The sequence below is a fragment of the Schistocerca piceifrons genome, chromosome 4, assembly GCF_021461385.2.
Source record: "Schistocerca piceifrons isolate TAMUIC-IGC-003096 chromosome 4, iqSchPice1.1, whole genome shotgun sequence".
Taxonomy (NCBI): domain Eukaryota; kingdom Metazoa; phylum Arthropoda; class Insecta; order Orthoptera; family Acrididae; genus Schistocerca; species Schistocerca piceifrons.
The window spans coordinates 38,273,764-38,293,236 of NC_060141.1; the positions used below are offsets into that span (position 1 = coordinate 38,273,764).

Sequence of the window (19,473 nt, forward strand, 5' to 3'; positions counted from 1 at the left end):
ATGTTGATTGTGATCTTCTTGTTGATTGTTCATTTCTGCTTCCAGGAATTCCCATACTACATGTTATATTCCTGTTCCGTGTTTTACTGGGTGTACATTTCTTGTTTGACCTGATCAATCTGTTTTAAAAACCACTGTGCTGCTCAGTGTATTCTGCCACTGATCCTGCTAACGTAGTTTACACATCCCACAGTAATCTTTTATTAAGGTAGAACAAAAAATCCTCTTCGAATGGTTGACTCAGAGGTAGATTTTTCTTCCATTCCTTATCAATGAAACCCTTTAGCGCTCTGTGCTTTCTTCAGCATCTTTGTTCACTTACTTATTTTGATCAGTTTTTTCTCTGACCAGTAGCCCTGCAGAAATTCCGCCTCGAAATCTGCATAGCTTTTTACCATTACTGCCACACGAGCACCATCGTATTGTGTCCTCTGCTAGCTTCCTTGACACAAAACTGATCTTTTCCTCTTCCATCTAACAGACAGGCCAAATTCCTTTAAAATTAGATGAAAATCCCACAGGGTGTATCAAGCCTTTGGGATTAAATTTGTTGATTCCACTTAGCCACAAGTCATTATATCCTACTATGAGTGTTCTATTGTGTACACTACACTACTGTTTCTTTGATCTTATTATTCTCTGTGATTTCTTTCTTTGCAGTTTCCACTTGTTATATAGACCACGAAACTTTTCACTTGTCTCCATTCCAATTTCCCCTATTCTCGTCAAATTACTACATAGAATTTGAGATTGTGTTCTATTCCCACATTTTCTTCCTTAGATGGGTTTGCATCTGCTCTGGTCTTCTCCCAAACAGAAATGGTCATTTTAGACTGCTCTCATAATCCTGTTTCAGACAGTCTACACTACATTTAAGGTATTGGTGTGGGTGACTAAATACTGAAAATTCAAATGTGAAGTCACTCATTACCTAGACATTTGGCACAATAAATTCTTCAAACGTTACATTTAAAACAAAAACTATTTATTTCACAGATAAGCATTCTGGATTACAAATGAACACTAACATACAATTTCTCTTCTTATCTGCACTCAGGTTTTTTCTATATATTTCAAAAATAACATTACTTATTTGGCACCCCAGCCTCTGCAACCTATCGTCACATGCTGACACTCTACTCCACATAAACATAACATCCCATAAATACAAAGATACCTTATGCTGAGTAAGTTGGAATGATTGTAGCTTATGTTTCTGCTTCCTCAAAAGAGAAAAGCTGTAAAAATTTTCTTTGTGATGTGAATCATATGCCACTTAGTGATCAAATGTAACCTAACTGAATGTGTTGCAGGAGTCATACACCCACTTTACTGCTATTGTATTTTTACTGTTAGTGAAATTCTTGTGAAAAAAAGTAGGTTACTGATGTCAAGGCCAGTGAAAATCAAACTCCTTGCTAACATCTTGAACCATCTGGGTTAAGAAAGAATTATCAAAAATTATGTGCTCTAGGTTCTCAACAGTTTGTGTATCTGTAATGACCGCTACTCTTTCATTTATTTTGAACAGCAATCAACCAACATGGCACAAAACTATCACAATCATTTCTCATTCCTTGTTTAAAATTAACTACTCTTATGTATTCAACACCTGCAGTGGAGTGAACATTGGGGCAGTTTTTAGACATCTTGGTCACACACATCATAAGATCCACTAATAGCCCTTTCAAGGCCATGATAAAACCCATGGACAGACCACATGCTATTTACTGTTAACATTATCTATGTTCTATTTAATCCCCTCTCATGTGGGTAACAGGTGTACAGTGAATCATGTACACTCTTGAGAGCTGGGATTCCAGTAAAGGTAGCCCATAAGTATTCTTGGTGGCAATTCACCAAACACTGGGAGATAAATTTCGTTGTCGTGAGTATGACATGGCTGTGGGTAAAAGCTAGACAGTCATTTGAGATGTGTTGTATCTGACGTTCTTACATGGCAGTGGCAAAGTTCTAAGTCGATCTCATGGCATTAACACCACAGATGTTTTAGATTACCCAGTCCATCTTATTATGGCAATAAACATACACTGGCAGCACGTGGATTTGACAGTGGATGGACCTGGCAAGTTGGTAGTGGGTACCACCACATTTAACTACTGGCAGAATGATTCATTAAAACTGAGAAAAGATGTTCGTTGACTATGAGTCTTTTAACTTCCAGGTACTGTTCAGATGAACCAAGCCCGCCCAAAAATGGAACAAAATGAATATGCCTAATACTACATAAATCACCAGTTTTCCAATACCAATTTCTGTTCTATCTTGGTTGTTTATCTGTAGTTATAGTTTTCAGAAGTCTTTTCATGTGGATTATCTTCAGTTTCTTCAGTTCGTTAGCTGTTGATAATGAATTCGGCAATTGATTGTAAATCCTCACTTACTTCATAAGAATTTCTGTTAATGTTAAGACTGCCTAAACCAGGAAATTTTATCATGGCTTAGTATTCAAGTTTATCTATTCGAATGAAATGAACACAACAAGACCTCTCTTTGAAAGCAATATAAACCAAACTATTCCCAATATCTTATGGATATTTGACTATGTGCAACATGTATCAACATAACGAAAATGAAATTTCATTGATGTCAGTGCCAGCTCCGTCCAAGTTGAGAAAATTTTGACTTCCTTCTAAAATATTCCACACCAAGAAGAGGAGCCAAGACCAAAATTTGATTTGTGTAGGGCACTAGTGCAGGGAGTTTTATTGTGTGGTAGTGGTATAGGGGAATTTTATTGCTTTCACTGCAGCACTATGAGTGGGGTTGTCTTTCTCTTCTTCTACTGTGATACTACCATTTCGTATCTCAAATAATACTTCCTTTCTGTAATTTTATGAACAGAAATTGCAATAGCTCTTCAAACAATGGAAACTCCAGTTTGTAATATCAAGAGGAAAAGATAGATTGCTACTTATCATAAAAATGATATTTTATGTTGCAGACAGGCACAACTGAAAGACACTTACATATTATCTTTCAGCAATAGCCTTCATCAGAAAAGAAAACACACACACGTTCAGTCACACAAGCAAGCGCGCATCACATGCAGATGACCGCCACCTCCAGCAGCTCGTACCAGAATGCAATTGTTACATGGAATGGAAGCAACAATCTGGAAGGGGCAAGGAAGCGAAGGCATAGTAGTGTGTGGATGGGGGGGGGGGGGGGGGGAGAAGAGCACTGTGTGATGAAGCATGCAGAGACTAGACTGTCAATGGGCACAGTGTCGGGTGGCCATGGGGCGGGTAAGTGGTGAGGGTGAGGAAGTGGGGGGGGGGGGGGGGGCAGGGAACAAGAAAGGAGAAGAGTGGAGAAGGAGAAAGATGGGCGACTGCATTGACGGAAGGCAGAACACAAAGAGGTTGGGAGACGAGAATAGGGAGGGGGTGATAGGACATAGGGGATGGAAATGTTGGGTGGAGGGTGGGTGGATAGTATGTTACCACAGCCTGGGGCTGGGCTGATTTCAGGAGGGGAGCATGTGTTGTAAGGAAAACTACTATCTTAGCTGTTCAGGAAAGCTAGAGGTGGAGGGGAGGATTCAGATGGCTTGGGTAATGAAGCAGCTATTGAAATCAAGCATGTTGTATTCAACTTCATGTTGTGCCACAGTGTGATGTACTTTGATCTTCGCCACAGTTTGACAGTGTCTGTTCATCCTGGTGGACAGCTGGTTGGTAGTCATATCAAAATAAAAACCTGTGCCCTGACTGCATCAGACTTGCTTTATAACATGGCTGCTTTCACAGGTGACCTGGCCTGTGAAGCGCTGGGATAAGCCTCTGATAGGAGTAGAATAGGAAGTGCTGGGTAGGTGGACCGAACAGGCCTTTCACCTGCGTCTTCACAGGGATTATCCCTGTGGCAAAGGGCTGGGATTGGGAGTGGCATAGGGATGGATTACGATGTTATGGTGGTTGGGTGGGTGACAGAACACTACTTTCAGAGGGGTGGGAAGGTTCTTGGGAAGGATGTCCCTCATTTCAGGGCATGGTGATAGATAAACAAAGCCCTGGCGAAGGATGTGGTTCAGTTATTCCAATCAGGGGTAGTACTGAGTGAGGAAGGGGGCATTCCTTTTGGCTGGTTCTTCGAGGTGGTGGGAGGATTGGGGGTGTGGCACAGGAGATCAGTTTGCGGTCTAGGCTTGGGGTTAGTGCCTGTGTGTGAAGGCCTTGTTGAGATCCTCAGCATACTGGGCAAGAGAATTTTTGTCACTGCAGATAGGAGTTATCTTTATGACACATTCGTCACTCCCACAATTATCCTGGCCTCAACTTATGGTAACAAAGTGTACTTACACCCACCACCCAACAATTTCCACTCGGTGTGTCCTGCTACCTCCTCCTTATTATCATCTCACAACCTCTTTGTGTGCTGCCCTGTACCAATGCACCTGCCCATCTTTCTGTGTCCTCTCCTTTTGTGCTCCCCGTTCCCTCCTCTGCACCTTCATGTCAGACAGCCAACCAAAGCTGCACCTGTTGGCACTCTAGTCCCTTTGGGCTCTGCCAGACAGCACTCTTCTCTCCTCCCACCCATATGCTGCTATTCTTTCTCCTTCTCTGCCACCTCCAGATTGCTGCTTCCATTCTATGTGGTAGCTGCATTCCGGTCCGAGTTGCTGGAAATGGTGGTCATGTGTGTGTGATGTGTGCTTGCTTGTGTGGATGAATGTGTGTGTGTGCGTCTCTGTTTTGCTGATGAAGGCTGTGGCCAAAAGCTAGGTGTAATTATCTTTTAGTTGTGCCTGTCTGAAACTTAATGTGTCATCTGCAGCAATCTGTCTTTTCCTTATATTGTTGTAATAGCTCTTTTCAGACATAAGTAAATAGCCTATTGAACTTCAATGTCTACTTAAGATTTGGCCTAACCTTTTGCAGAGTAAGCTTGAAAGATACTGTGTAAGCTAAAATACAAGTAGTGACTGTGACACTTGTCTCTTTTTTGCAGTACTGAATTTTGAATTTCTGGTTTCTCTGTGTTGCAGCTCTGGCTGATACAGAACCAAAAATTCAGCCAAAGCCGCCAGAGGTGACAGAAGAGGCTTCAGGCAAAGCTCCAAAATTCACTAAGCTACTTGCAGATGTCATGGTCAGTGAGACAGAATCTGCAGTCCTAGACTGTTGTGTGGAAGGAGACCCATTACCTGAAATAAAGTGGCTCCTCAACAATTGTGAGATAAAGCCAGATGCTCACAGAGTGGTAAGTGCACAGCTGCATGGTATTACAATCTGCATCTCAAAACTAATGCTTGATTGGCTAGAAGATATAACTATTTGCAGTAATCAGCTAGTACTGGCGCCGTAACAGGATCGTTAATGCCAGATTCAGTTTTACAATGAGAAACAACAGAGTGCAACTGAAAGTCACAAGTAATTTGTGACAATCTACATCTATGTGTACATCAGTACTCCGCTAGCCACCTGACAGTTTGTGGTGGAGAATACTTCTGGTACCACTAACTGATATTCCCTTCGCTGTTCCATTAGTGAATGGCATATGGGAAGAATTATTCTCTGTAAGCCTCTGTATTAGCTCTATAATTTCTCAAATTTTCTCATTGTGGTGATTTTGGGAGATATACTTGGGATGAAGTAATATCTTGTCCAATTATTCCCTGAGAGTACTCTCCAAATTTCATCAGTGAGCCTCTCTGTGATGCACAATGCCTCTCTTGTAGTATCTACTGCTGGAGATTGTTGGGCATCTCTATATGCCCTTGCACTTACTAAACAATCCCATGATGAAATGCACTGCTCTTTGTTGGATCTTCTCTATCTCTTCTACCAGTTGTACCTGGTAAGAGTCCCAGATTGATGAACAATACTCAAGAATTGCTTGAACAAGTGCCTTGTAAGCCACCTCTTTATGAGATGAATTACATTTCCTTAATATTATTCCCTTGAATCACAGTCTCGCATCTTCTTTTCCTAGCATTTATTTTCTGTGGTTGTTCCACTTAAGGTCACTTAGGTCAGATACTCCTAGATATTTTACAGTAGATCCTGTTTCCAGCAATTTGTCATCTGTAGTGCAATTGTGCATGGTAGATTTATTTACTCATGTATGCACAATATGTTACATTTATTTATGTTAGGGGTCAACTGTCAGTCCCTGCACCATTCATCTATCCTCTGTAAGTCCTTCTGCAAATCATTACTGTCTTCTGGCATTGCTACCTTCTTATAGCACATCATCTGCTAACAGTTGTAAAGAGCTTCTGATGCATTTTACTGATCGTTTATATACATTCCAAACAGTAACAGTGGTCACTAAATGAATGAATAGAGGCTTTCGAAACGCTTACTGGTATTACATAAGGACAAAACCTCTTCGGGTTTTCACTCAGTTTGGTTCACAAATTTTACTTTCAGAGCCATTGAATGCATCTCTCATTGATCTCTTTACGCTCATTTTTGCATCTTTTAGATTTTGTTTGTCTGTTGGGTTTTGACTTCTCTTGAATCTTTCACAAAGCTACAAAGCTCTCTTTGTTTATGTAACAGTTTTCTGTTAATTCATCACATGCCTTTCATATCCCATAAAACCTTGCTTGAAACATAATTGTCTAAGGCATTAACAAACCTTCAGACATTAGAGAACTAAAACAATTTATTTGGAAAACACAATTGTAATAAAGTAAACATTACACCTCTAACAGCAGATAAACAGCAGCTATACAGTATACCTGAGGAGGCAGCAGACTGTTTCAGAGTACCAGCTTTCTTTTTAATTTACTCAATTTCATTTAAGTAGGGTAAATGTGCACAGCATTAAGGAGAATAGTGACAATTTCTTGTTAATAAAGTACACGGGTTAAGTTTGTATGATTTTATTCTTTTGTTGACTTATTCTCCTTCCCCGAAGGTTCTTCCACTGGATGGTATCTGTGGATGTGATGAATGAATGAATGAATTAATCTGTCAATCAAACCCTTAGAACTGGTGGTTTTAGAAGGTCTGGAATTATCTTCCATCATGACAATGCATGTCTACACACTGTGACCTACATTGTCCAAACTTTGGTTTGGTATATTTCCAGGTCCATCTTATCGTCACCTCAAACTGTTCCTCAAAAAAGTAACCTGCCTCATAATGCTGATGAAGCTTTCTCGAGTCTCCAGCTGGGTGGTAACGTTGATATATCTTGACGTTTCGGAAAGTGTCATACTACCCATCTTGTGGCCAGACACTTCCCGAAACGTCGTGATATATCAACACCATCACCCAGGAAAGCCTACAGTCACATATGCTTTGTAAAGCTTCAATGACTGTGAAGTGTTGAAAACTTAAAAGCTTGTTAAACGTATTCCACAGTATTGAATATGCTTCGGGAGTAACTGTGATTAGGTGAAAATGAATAGAATATATGTGTTTTTAATCTAAATGAGTAAATAAATAAAATATTTCAGTATATGATAACCATGCTGTAGTACCACAAGTGTGCAGAATATGTAGAGAAGAACTGAATTTTTTGTGTTCCTTTTTAGTTTCAGCATGACAAAGATGGAAATGTAAGCCTGACTATTAAATCTACATCTCCTGAGGACAAAGGAGTTTATACAGTGAAGGCCACTAATAAAAATGGAGAAGCAAAATGCTTCTCAAACCTCATAATTAAATCTTCTGGAATAACAGAAGTGAGAAGCAAAGTGGATAAACAAGTTTTCCCTGCATTCAAGGAATTATTTGCAGACAGGACAGCTTATGCTGGAGATTCAACTAAGTTTGAGTGTATAGTTACTGGTAAACCAACTCCAAAGGTAGGCTGTATATCTTTGTGATCTGTTTGCATTCTACTTCATTTTATACCATGTAGTGTAATTTGTTATGAGAAACAACTTCTCTCTTTCTGTGTTGGGGGAATATCAAATTGTTCCCTTCTGAGTACGTGTTTGAATAATTGATAGTCTTCATAAAATGGGATACCAACTGAGTAGATGTACAAAGTCAGCCATAGTAGAATTAGAAAAAGTGACACTTTGTCCTCTTGACAGGGATGAGAGGATCATAGATATATTCTTAGATCTGACATAAGTGTTTTGATACTGTTAACCATAAGATTCTACTAAATAAGGTAGAATAAGATGTTTTTTTGTTGAACAACTTGTTCCACTCATGCCTAACTGATGGGGTACAAAAAGTAGTGATAAAATCAATGTCAAATAAGGCTAAACTTTTAGTGAAATGCTTGTTGTTGTTGTTGTTGTTGTTGTTGCTGCTGCTGTTGTGGTCTTCAGTCCTGAGACTGGTTTGATGCAGCTCTCCATGCTACTCTATCCTGTGCAAGCTTCTTCATCTCCCAGTACCTACTGCAACCTGCAACCTACATCCTTCTGAATCTGCTTAGTGTATTGATCTCTTGGTCTCCCTCCACGATTTTTACCCTCCACACTGCCCTCCAATGCTAAATTTGTGATCCCTTGATGCCTCAAAACATGTCCTACCAACTGATCCGTTCTTCTAGTCAAGTTATGCCACAAACTCCTCGTCTCCCCAATCCTATTCAACACCTCCTCATTAGTTATGTGATCTACCCATCTAATCTTCAGCATTCTTCTGTAGCACCACATTTCAAAAGCTTCTATTCTCTTCTTGCCCAAACCATTTATTGTCCACATTTCTCTTCCATACATGGCTACACTCCATACAAATACTTTCAGAAATGACTTCCTGACACTTAAATCTATTCTAAATGTTAACAAATTTCTCTTCTTCAGAAACAATTTCCTTGCCATTGCCGGTCTACATTTTATATCCTCTCTACTTCGACCATCATCAGCTATCTTGCTCTGCAAATAGCAAAATTCCTTTACTTCTTTAAGTGTCTCATTTCTTAATCTAATTCCCTCAGCATCACCCGACTTAATTCTACTTCATTCCATTATCCTTGTTTTGCTTTTGTTGATGTTCATCTTATATCCTCCTTTCAAGACACTGTCCATTCCGTTCAACTGCTCTTCTTCCAAGTCCTTTGCTGTCTCTGACAGAATTACGATGTCATCGGCGAACCTCAAGTTTTTATTTCTTCTCCATGGATTTTAATACCTACTCTGAATTTTTCTTTTGTTTCCTTTACTGCTTGCTCAATATACAGATTGAATAACATCGGGGACAGGCTACAACCCTGTCTCACTCCCTTCCCAACCACTGCTTCCCTTTCATACCCCTCGACTCTTATAACTGTCATCTGGTTTCTGTACAAATTGTAAATAGCCTTTTGCTTCCTGTATTTTACCCCTGCCACCTTCAGAATTTAAAAGAGAGTATTCCAGTCAACACTGTCAAAACCTTTCTCTAAGTCAGCAAATGCTAGAAATGTGGGTTTGCCTTTCCTTAATCTTTCTTCTAAGATAAGTCATAATGTCAGTATTGCCTCATGTGTGCCAATATTTCTACGGAATCCAAACTGATCTTCCCCGAGGTCAGCTTCTACTAGTTTTTCCATTCGTCTGTAAAGGATTTCCGTTAGTATTTTGCAGCCGTGACTTATTAAACCGATAGTTCGGTAATTTTCACATCTGTCAACACCTGCTTTCTTTGGAATTGGGATTATTATATTCTTCTTGAAGTCTGAGGGTATTTAGCCTGTCTCATAAATCTTGCTCACCAGATGGTAGAGTTTTGTCAGGACTGGCTCTCCCAAGGCCGTCAGTAGTTCTAACGGAATGTTGTCTACTCCCAGGGCCTTGTTTCAACTCAGGTTTTCAGTGCTCTGTCAAACTCTTCACACAGTATCATATCTCCCATTTCATCTGATCTACATCCTCTACCATTTCCATAATATTGTCCTCAAGTACATCGCCCTTGTATAGACCCTCTATATACTCCTTCCACCTTTCTGCTTTCCCTTCATTGCTTAGAACTGGGTTTCCATCTGAGCTCTTGATATTCATACAAGTGGTTCTTTTTTCTCCAAAAGTCTCTTTAATTTTCTCACCCCTAGTGAGATAAGCCTGTACATCCTTACATTTGTGATCTAGCTTAGCCATTTTGCTTAGCCATTTTGCACTTCCTGTCGATCTCATTTTTGAGATGTTTGTATTCCTTTTTGCCTGCTTCATTTACTACATTTTTATATTTTCTCCTTTCATCAATTAAATTCAATATTTCTTCTGTTACCCAAGGATTTCTACTAGCCCTTGTGTTTTTACCTACTTGATCCTCTGCTGCATTCACTACTTCATCCCTCAAAGCTACCCATTCTTCTTCTACTGTATTTCTTTCCCCCATTCCTGTCAATTGTTCCCTTACGCTCTCCCTGAAACTGTGTACTGCCTGCAGGAAAATTAAAGAGACCTTTGGAGAAAGGAGAACCACTTGCATGAATATCAAGAGCTTTGATGGAAACCCAGTTCTAAGCAAAGAAGGGAAAGCAGATAGGTGGAAGGAATATATAGAGGGTGTAAACAAGGCGATCTACTTGAGGACAATATTATGCAAATGGAAGAGGATGTAGATGCAGATGAAATGGGAGGTATGATACTGCGTGAAGAGTTTGACAGAGCACTGAAGGACGTGAGTCGAAACAAGGCCCCCGGAGTAGACAACATTCCATTAGAACTACTGACAGCCTTAGAGAGCCAGTCCTGACAAAACCCTACCATCTGGTGAGCAAGATTTATGAGACAGGTGAAATACCCTCAGACTTCAAGAAGAATATAATAATTCTAATCCCAAAGAAAGCAGGTGTTGACAGATGTGAAAATTACCGAACTATCAGTTTAATAAATCACAGCTGCAAAATACTAATGCGAATTCTTTACAGACAAATGGAAAAACTGGTAGAAGCCGACCTTTGGGAAGATCAGTTTGGATTCCGTAGAAATTTGGAACACATGAGGCAATACTGACCCTACAACTTATCTTAGAAGAAAGATTAAGGAAAGGCAAACCTACATTTCTAGCATTTGCTGACTTAGAGAAAGCTTTTGACAATGTTGACTGGAATACTCTCTTTTAAATTCTGAAGGTGGCAGGGGTAAAATACAGGGAGCGAAAGGCTATTTACAATTTGTACAGAAAACAGATGGCAGTTATAAGAGTCAAGGGGTATGAAAGGGAAGCAGTAGTTGTGAAGGGAGTGAGACAGGGTTGTAGCCTATCCCCCAATGTTATTCAATCTGTATATTGAGCAAGCAGTAAAGGAAACAAAAGAAAAATTCGGAGTTGGTATTAAAATCCATGGAGAAGAAATAAAAACTTTGAGGTTCGCCGATGACATTGTAATTCTGTCAGAGACAGCAAAGGACTTGGAAGAGCAGTTGAACGGAATGGACTGTGTCTTGAAAGGAGGGTATAAGATGAACATCAACAAGAGCAAAACAGGGATAGTGGAATGTAGTCGAATTAAGTCAGGTGATGCTGAGGGAATTAGATTAGGAAATGAGACACTTAAAGTAGTAAAGGAGTTTTGCTATTTGGGGAGCAAAATAACTGATGATGGTCGAAGTAGACTGGCAATGGCAAGGAAAGCGTTTCTGAAGAAGAAAAATTTGTTAACATCGAGTATAGATGTAAATGTCAGGAAGTCATTTCTGAAAGTATTTGTATGGAGTGTAGCCATGTGTGGAAGTGAAACGTGGACGATAAATAGTTTAGACAAAAAGAGAATAGAAGTTTTCAAAATCTGGTGCTGCAGAAGAATGCTGAAGATTAGATGGGTAGATCACATAACTAATGAGGAGGTATTGAATAGAATTGGGGAGAAGAGGAGCTTGTGGCACAACTTGACTAGAAGAAGGGATTGGTTGGTAGGAAATGTTCTGAGACATCGAGGGATCACCAATTTAGTATTGGAGGGCAGTGTGGAGGGTAAAAATCGTAGAGGGAGACCAAGAGATGAATACACTAAACAGATTCAGAAGGATGTAGGCTGCAGTAGGTACTGGGAGATGAAGAAGCTTGCACAGGATAGAATAGCATGGAGAGCTGCATCAAACCAGCCTCAGGACTGAAGACCACAACAACCACCACGAAAGCTGGAATGCTCACTAATGGGCAGTAGGGACCGGGTTGATCGCCACCAGTGTAGAGAATGTAATTGGTGTTACAGCTGCCTGCCTTGTGTAGTTGCACATAGTACATTTCACGCTAGTTTGTGTGTGTGTGTGTGTGTGTGTGTGTGTGTGTGTGTCCCCTTCCCCCCCCCCCCCCCCCCCCCCCCTCCCTCCCTTTGCATTTCACCTTTCATGATGTTGCAACTGTAATGCGCAGCAGTTTTCATGCTGTGAGATGATATGACTTACAGATGGTATGTAGATAATTTGCACCAAAGGTACTGTAAAAAATTGCTATGTTACTACAAGAAAGATATTCCATCATGTTACACAGCTGTCTTTCACAAGAAATAATAAAAAAAGGATTTTGTATATGATGAAAGATGGTAGTGTTCTGACAGACTTCATCAATATGGTATAAAATATTATAGGCTGTAGTCAGGTTAAGTTATTTAAATAATTTTTTGTGATTATTTAGGTTATTGTTTATATATTTATATACATGTTTTCTCATATTGGTGTAACAATTTATCTTTAATTTGTAGGTGGATCTGTGGTACTAGAAATAAATTATGTTTGTGGATCAGTCATCAGTTGAACCTGGTGGTGCTCCCCTCTGTGATAATGTTTCCTCTCTGTTATAGTGCTAAGCTGTGCCACGGCTGAAATTATGTCTTTAACAGTAGCTTAGTAATCAGGTTACTGGGCAGAGGGAAGAAAAATTAAGATCTACAACAGAACTGTGATCTTCATAATTGCCTTCAGTTGATAATTTTTTTTAAATTTCTAGGTCAAATGGTATTTCAATGATGAACCCGTATCTGGAAAGGATTTTCTAGTCTCAACAAGTGGCGAGCGTCAGGTGCTAACAATTCCTTGTGTGGCAAACAGTCATGCTGGCAAAGTGGCTTGTGTTGCAGAAAATGAAGTGGGAAAAGCAACCTGTCTGGCTTTACTCACCGTACAAGGTTAGTTAAACAAAATGTGAATGTTTTTGTAAATATATGTAATTAGATTTAACACACATCAGCCACTGAGGTCACACTGAAAAAAATCAGCATTAAGTCCTTCACAACAGGGAAATATGTTTGAAGTGTTATTTTTTTCCAATTCTCAAACGTTATGGATTACAGAAGTTCAGTTAATGTGTTATAAACCAGTTACTTTGGCTTATAATAAAATTATGAAAAGGAGAGTTGTTATTCTCCATATAGCAGAGAAGTTGAGTGACAGATTGGCAAAACAAAAAGTCTGTCACAAAAAACTTTTCGTCAACAAAGCCTTTGTCAAAAATAGAACACACACACACACACACACACACACACACACACACACACACACACAACTAACTCGTACACTCATGACCACGTTCTCTGGCAGCTGAAGCCACACTATGAGCAGCAGCAGTAGTGCGTGACGGGAGAGGCAGCAGGGTGGGGGAGGGATAGCAGGATAGGGGTGGTGGACGATGAAGTGCTGCTGGGGAGCATGCAGGGATGAGTTGGAGAGAGGGTAGGGTAGCTAGGTGCAGTCGGGAAATTAGGCGGAGGGTGGGGGAGAGGTGTTGGAGGGGGGACCAAAAGAGGAGAGAAGTAAAATGACTGGGTGCACTGGTGGAATAGATGGCTATGTAATGCTGGAATGGAAACAGGGAAGGGGCTAGACAGGTGAGGAAAATGACTAACAAAGGTTGAGGGCAGGAGGGGTACGGAAATGTCAGATGTATTGCAGGGAGAGTGTCCACCTATGCAATTCAGAAAAGCTGGTGTTGGTGGGAAGGATCCATCTGGTGGAGGCTGTGAAGCAGTCATTGAAAAGAAGAACTCATGTTGGGCATTGTACTCGGTAACAGGGTGGTCCTGTTGTTTCTTGGCCACAGTTTGTTGGACAGACAGCTTGTTGGTTGTACAAACTATGGCCAAGAAACAACTGGAATACCCTGTTGCTGCGCGTGCTCCCCAACATGACATTCTTCATTTCAGTGACTACTTCACAGCCTGTGCCATATGGATACTTCCCACTAACACCAGCTTTTCTGAACTGCACAGCTGGGAACTCTCCATGTGATATATCATACGTTCCCCTAACCCTCCTGGCCGCAACCATCATTTGTCATTGTCCTCACCCATCGACCCCCTTCCCTGTTCCCATTACAGCACTACACAGCCCTCTATTCCACTAGCTCACCCAGTCTTTTTACTTTTCTTCTTTTCTGCAACCCTTGCCCCCCCCTTAACGCCCCCTCCATCTCTCCCCCACCCTCTGTCTAACGTGCCGACAGCATCTAGCTGCCCCATCCTCTCTCCACCTCATCCCTTCATGCTCCCCAACAGCACTTCATTGTCCCCCACCCCTACCTTGCTATCCCTCCCCCTCCCTACCCCAGCCTCCTCCTTACCCCCAGCCAGTTGCGTCTCCCATCATGCACTGCTGCTGCTGATGCTGCTCGTAGTGTGGCTTCAGCTGCCAGAGACTGTGGCCATGTGTGTGTGTGTGTGTGTGTGTGTGTGTGTGTGTACAAAGGTCTTGTTGGCTGAAAGCTTTTCTTGTGACAGTCTTTTTGTTGGGTCTATCTGAGACTCAGCATCTCCACTACATGGTGAGTAGCAACTATCCTTTTCACAATATTGTTACATCCCATCCTGGATTTTCCATTGTTTGCTTTGGCTTATGTTCTTCTATTGTGGGGAAATTAGGTAGATGGTCATAAAGTTAAAAGCAATTAGCTGCAATACTACAGAGAAAGTGATATGTTTATTGTTGGTGATAATGTATTTATAACTATGAGTAATAGCTAAAAAAAAAACATGTTTGTTTGCTAAAAGTCAGTTGAGTGAGGATATATTTCTCAGCTTGTTGGGTATCTGTGGTGACTGAAGATTCATCAGTTGAGAATATGAAAACTGAAACAGAGGCAACATTTAGAAATGTTAATATTTTGTGCATCTGCCATTGCTTTCTGCAACCAATGTTCCATGTTACTGAAGTGTGGATCAAATTTTATCATGATACTTTCATATTTTTGTTGCTGCATTTCATATTAATGTGTATCATTGTTTCTGTGTTAGAGGTAATTCTTGTCATGTAATAACACTGATAGCAGTGCAGTATTTACTTAATATTGATATAATGTTATGGTGGAAAGAATGCTTCCTTTATGAACCCTGGGCCTCTTGTAGTAACCATGGACTTTGCTGATGTGGGGTGGCTTGAGTGCGTCAATGATACAAATAGCCATACTACAGGTGCAACCACAATGAAGGAGTACCTGTGGAGAGCCCCGAGAAACATATGGTTTCTCAAGACAGGCAGCAGGCCCCTTTGTAGCTGTTGCGACAACAGTCTGGACAGCTGACTGATCTGGCCTTGTAACATTTGCCAACATTACCTTGCTGAGCTGGTGCTGCAAATGGCTGAAACCAAGTGTAGACTGCATTCATTGTTTTTCTTGAGGACAAGCATCTATTCTCTGTGGTTAAATGATGATATCATCCTCTTGGATAAAAATAATCTGGAGGTAAAATAGTCTTCCGTTTGGATCTCTTGGCAGGGACTACTCACGAAGACATCGTCATCAGGAAAAACGAGACTGGCATTTTATAATCAGATCGTACAATGTTAGATCCATTAATTGAGTAGGCAGGTTGGAGAATTTAAAAAGGGAAACACATAGGCTGAAGTTAGATAGAATGAGAATTTTCGAAGTGTGGAGACAGGGAGAACGTGACTTCTGGTCAGGTAAGTACAGGGTGATATATACAAGATCCAATACGGGTAATATATGAGTAGGCATGATAATGAGTAAGAAAATAGAATTGTGGGTAAGCTATTGTGAACAGCATAGCTAACACATTATTGTAACCAGGATAGACAAGAAGCCAATGCCCAACACAGTAGTACAGGTTTATATACTAGCTAGCACCGGTGCTGATGAAAATACTGAAAGAATGTGTGAATATTAATTTAAGTGTTAGGAAGTCCATGAAGAGATGTAGAAAGAACCAGGAACTGTACGACCTAGTGCAACAAGTGAACATTGTGCAAAAAATGAATGTGTGGAGAATATGCCTGGTAGGGCTTATCACCAGGAGGACAGAAAAGTGCCAGGCTAAGGTTGTGCTTACAGGAAAACCTAATGGAACTTGTGCAATTGCAAAACCATGGAAGTGATGGGAGGATGAATGGCAGAAGGATCTTCAGTGATTGGGTGTCCATGAGAACTAGATCACAAGATCACCACATGTGGAGCAACATTGTAAGATCAGCATATGATCAGGGTCCATAACTGCTGATATGTATGTGTATCTATGTATGTATGTATGTATGAAGTTTTTTTAAGGTATTTTTCCAAAGTGTAGCCTTGTACATAAATGAAACGTGAATAACAAGCAGTACAGGCAAGAATGGAATAGAAGCTTTTGGAATGCGGTACTATAGAAGAATGCTGAAGATTAGGTTAATGAGGTGGTACTGAATCGAACTGGAGAAAAAGAAATTTATGGTACAACTTTTCTAAAAGAAGGGATCAGTTGATACAACACATTCTGAGGCAGCAAGGAATTGTCAATTTGGTATTGGAGGCAAGTGTTTGGTAAAAATCGTAGAGGGAGACCAAGAGGTGAATACAGCAAGCAGGGCAAAATTGATGTAGATTGCAGTAGTTATTCAGATATGAAGATGCCTGCACAGGATAGAATAGCATGGAGAACTGCATCAAACCAGTATTCAGACTGAAGACCACAACAGCCAGCTTAAGACCAACCTGTTGATGACACAGATTTCTTTCTTATTTTTAATTTTTTGTTATTATTTTCAGATCCGCCTACTCTGCCTTCACTGCTGAACAGCAACATTTCAGAGCAAATAGAATCTTCATCTTTCAGTGTGAAGAGATCTGTATTTATGCAGTCATCTACAAGTCAGGTGACATCATCAACTTTGACTACAGGCACAGAGCCGAAAGTAGAAGTGCACAGTTATTCTTCTGAGTCACAGGAGTCTTTCAAGCAGTCTGGTGGCAAACCTCCAGTTCAGGTGCGTACGTTTATCATAGCAATATTCAGTAAATTCCATTGACAGTGTGGGCACCCAAAGATGTTTCATGTATATGGAACATGTAGCTACAGGTCTCACACTGGATGGGGGAGCAAAGAAGATAACAGATCATTGATGTAAAATTATGCATCTATTTGAACATGTGATAAATGAATTCATTGTAATTTTAAATACTACAGATTGGCAGAACAGTCTTATTTGCTTCTATCATTCCACTACAGTCTCCTGTGAATTATTACAGATGTTCGACCAGAATCCTATCAAAATCTAGCATTTGTAGACTTAGAGAAAGCTTTTTACAATGCTGACTGGAATACTCTCTTTCAAATTCTGAAGGTGGCAGGGGTAAAATACAGGGAGCAAAAGGCTATTTACAGAAACCAGATGGCAGTTATAAGAGTTGAGGGGTGTGAAACGGAAGCAGTGAGACAGGGTTGTAGCCTATACCTGGTGTTATTCAACCTGTATATTGAGCAAGCAGTAAAGGAAACAAAAGAAAAATTCGGAGTAGGGATTAAAATCCATGGAGAAGAAATAAAAACTTTGAGGTTCGCCGATGACATTGTAATTCTGTCAGAGACAGTAAAGGACCTTTAAGAGCAGTTGAATGGAATGAACAGTGTCTTGAACGGAGGATATAAGATGAACATCAACAAAAGCAAAATGAGGAAAATGGAATGTAGTCAAATTAAGTTGGGTGATGCTGAGGGAATTAGATTAGGAAATGAGACGCATAAAGTAGTAAAGGAGTTTTGCTATTTGGGGAGTAAAATAACTGGTGATGGTCGAAATAGAGAGGATATAAAATGTAGACTGGCAATGGCAAGCAAAGCGTTGCTGAAGAAGAGAAATTTGTTAAAATAGAGTATAGATTTAAGTGTCAGGAAGTTTTTTCTGAAAGTATTAGTGTGGATTGTAGCCATGTATGGAAGTGAAACATGGACAATAAATAGTTTAGACAATAAGAGAATAGGAGCATTTGAAATGTGATGCTACAGAAGAATGCTGAAGATGAGTAGATCACAACTAATGAGGAGGTATTGAATAGAATTGGGGAGAAGAGAAATTTGTGGCACAACTTGACTAGAAGAAGGGGCTGCTTGGTAGGACATATTCTGAGGCATCAAGGGATTAACAATTTAGTATTGGGGGGGCAGCATGCAGGGTAAAACCCGTAGAGGGAGACCAAGAGATGAATACACTAAACAGATTCAGAAGGATGTAGGTTGCAGTAGGTACTGGGAGATGAAGAAGCTTGCACAGGATAGAGTAGCATGGAGAGCTGCATCCAACCAGTCTCAGGACTGAAGACCACAACAACAACACAACATTCATTTCAATTAAGGTCAAGCTCACTTAGTACTGTTTTTATAGACCTATTTTATGTACATCTACCTTTCATTAATTTTGAGTGTCCACCATGTTTCAACGTATTTGTGTGATTTTTTGTGCATCCTTTATTTTCAGTCTATTTAGATAATCCAGTGTGCTTGTTCTCTCCCACCAAATGACACAGTAGAAAGTGTTCTACTTCCACCACTGAACATAGCACAGGCCAGTCTTTGCCAGTCAGTATGTGATGATGTTTTGCTGTTTGATATGATCCTAAAGAGTGCATCATGAAATTTTGTTCTGTCCATACATCTAAACTTTATAGTTTTTAATATGTAAATATTGTAGGTGTAGAGTAGACCACTCACCCAAAAGCAGAAGTGTTGTGTCATCGACAGGCACACAAAGAAAAAAAGAAAACTTGTTAGCATTTGGAGTAATCCTTTCTCAAGCTATAGTATAAATACACTCAGAAGGGAGTGGCGATTGTGTTGGGTGCAGTGGATTGAGGGAGAGAGAGGTAGCAGGCAGGAAAACAGGTTGAGGTGGGTGGCTAGCAGCTTGGAGGGAGGCAGGTAGTTTGCTGGCAAGGAATGCAGGAGGGAGGGGTGGCAGGTTCACAGGAGAGACATGGCATGTGATACCTGGGTATCAGCACACACTGAAAGTGATGTCAGGACACGAACTTGGGTGACGTGATGGAATGGAGGGAGGGGAAACTGTTGCACAGAGGGTGTGGAGACAGTGAGTTACCGGAGACTGAGACCAGGATTGTTAGGGAAACGAAGGATGTGTTGCAAGGACACCTTCCATCAGCATAGTTCAGAGAAGCTGATGGTGGAGGAGAGGATCCAGATGGCCCAGGCTGTAAAGCAGGTATTGATACTGTTCTTTCCAGCAGTTTGGTGGTGTCCATTCATCTTGGTGGACAGATGATTGGTAGTCATACCTAAAGTGTCCTTAGCTGAGGGATTAACTCTCAGTAGTGAGATAAACACTTTGCAATAACAAGTAATTATTAACAAGACTACAACTGTCTGCAGAACTCGATAATAGAAATG

The 19,473-nt window shown here is 40.5% G+C and overlaps 1 protein-coding gene across 2 annotated transcripts in view; it reads left to right on the plus strand.

Moving 5' to 3' along the window:
- LOC124796341 (titin) overlaps positions 1 to 19,473 on the plus strand; it is a 1,000,763-nt gene that overhangs the window by 812,114 nt on the left and 169,176 nt on the right. For both annotated transcript variants that reach the window (XM_047260475.1, XM_047260476.1), the window contains 4 exons: positions 5,015 to 5,229; positions 7,517 to 7,789; positions 12,816 to 12,993; positions 16,842 to 17,059. In XM_047260475.1, coding sequence (XP_047116431.1) covers positions 5,015 to 5,229; positions 7,517 to 7,789; positions 12,816 to 12,993; positions 16,842 to 17,059 — 884 coding nt within the window. The remainder of the gene's footprint in view (positions 1 to 5,014; positions 5,230 to 7,516; positions 7,790 to 12,815; positions 12,994 to 16,841; positions 17,060 to 19,473) is intronic.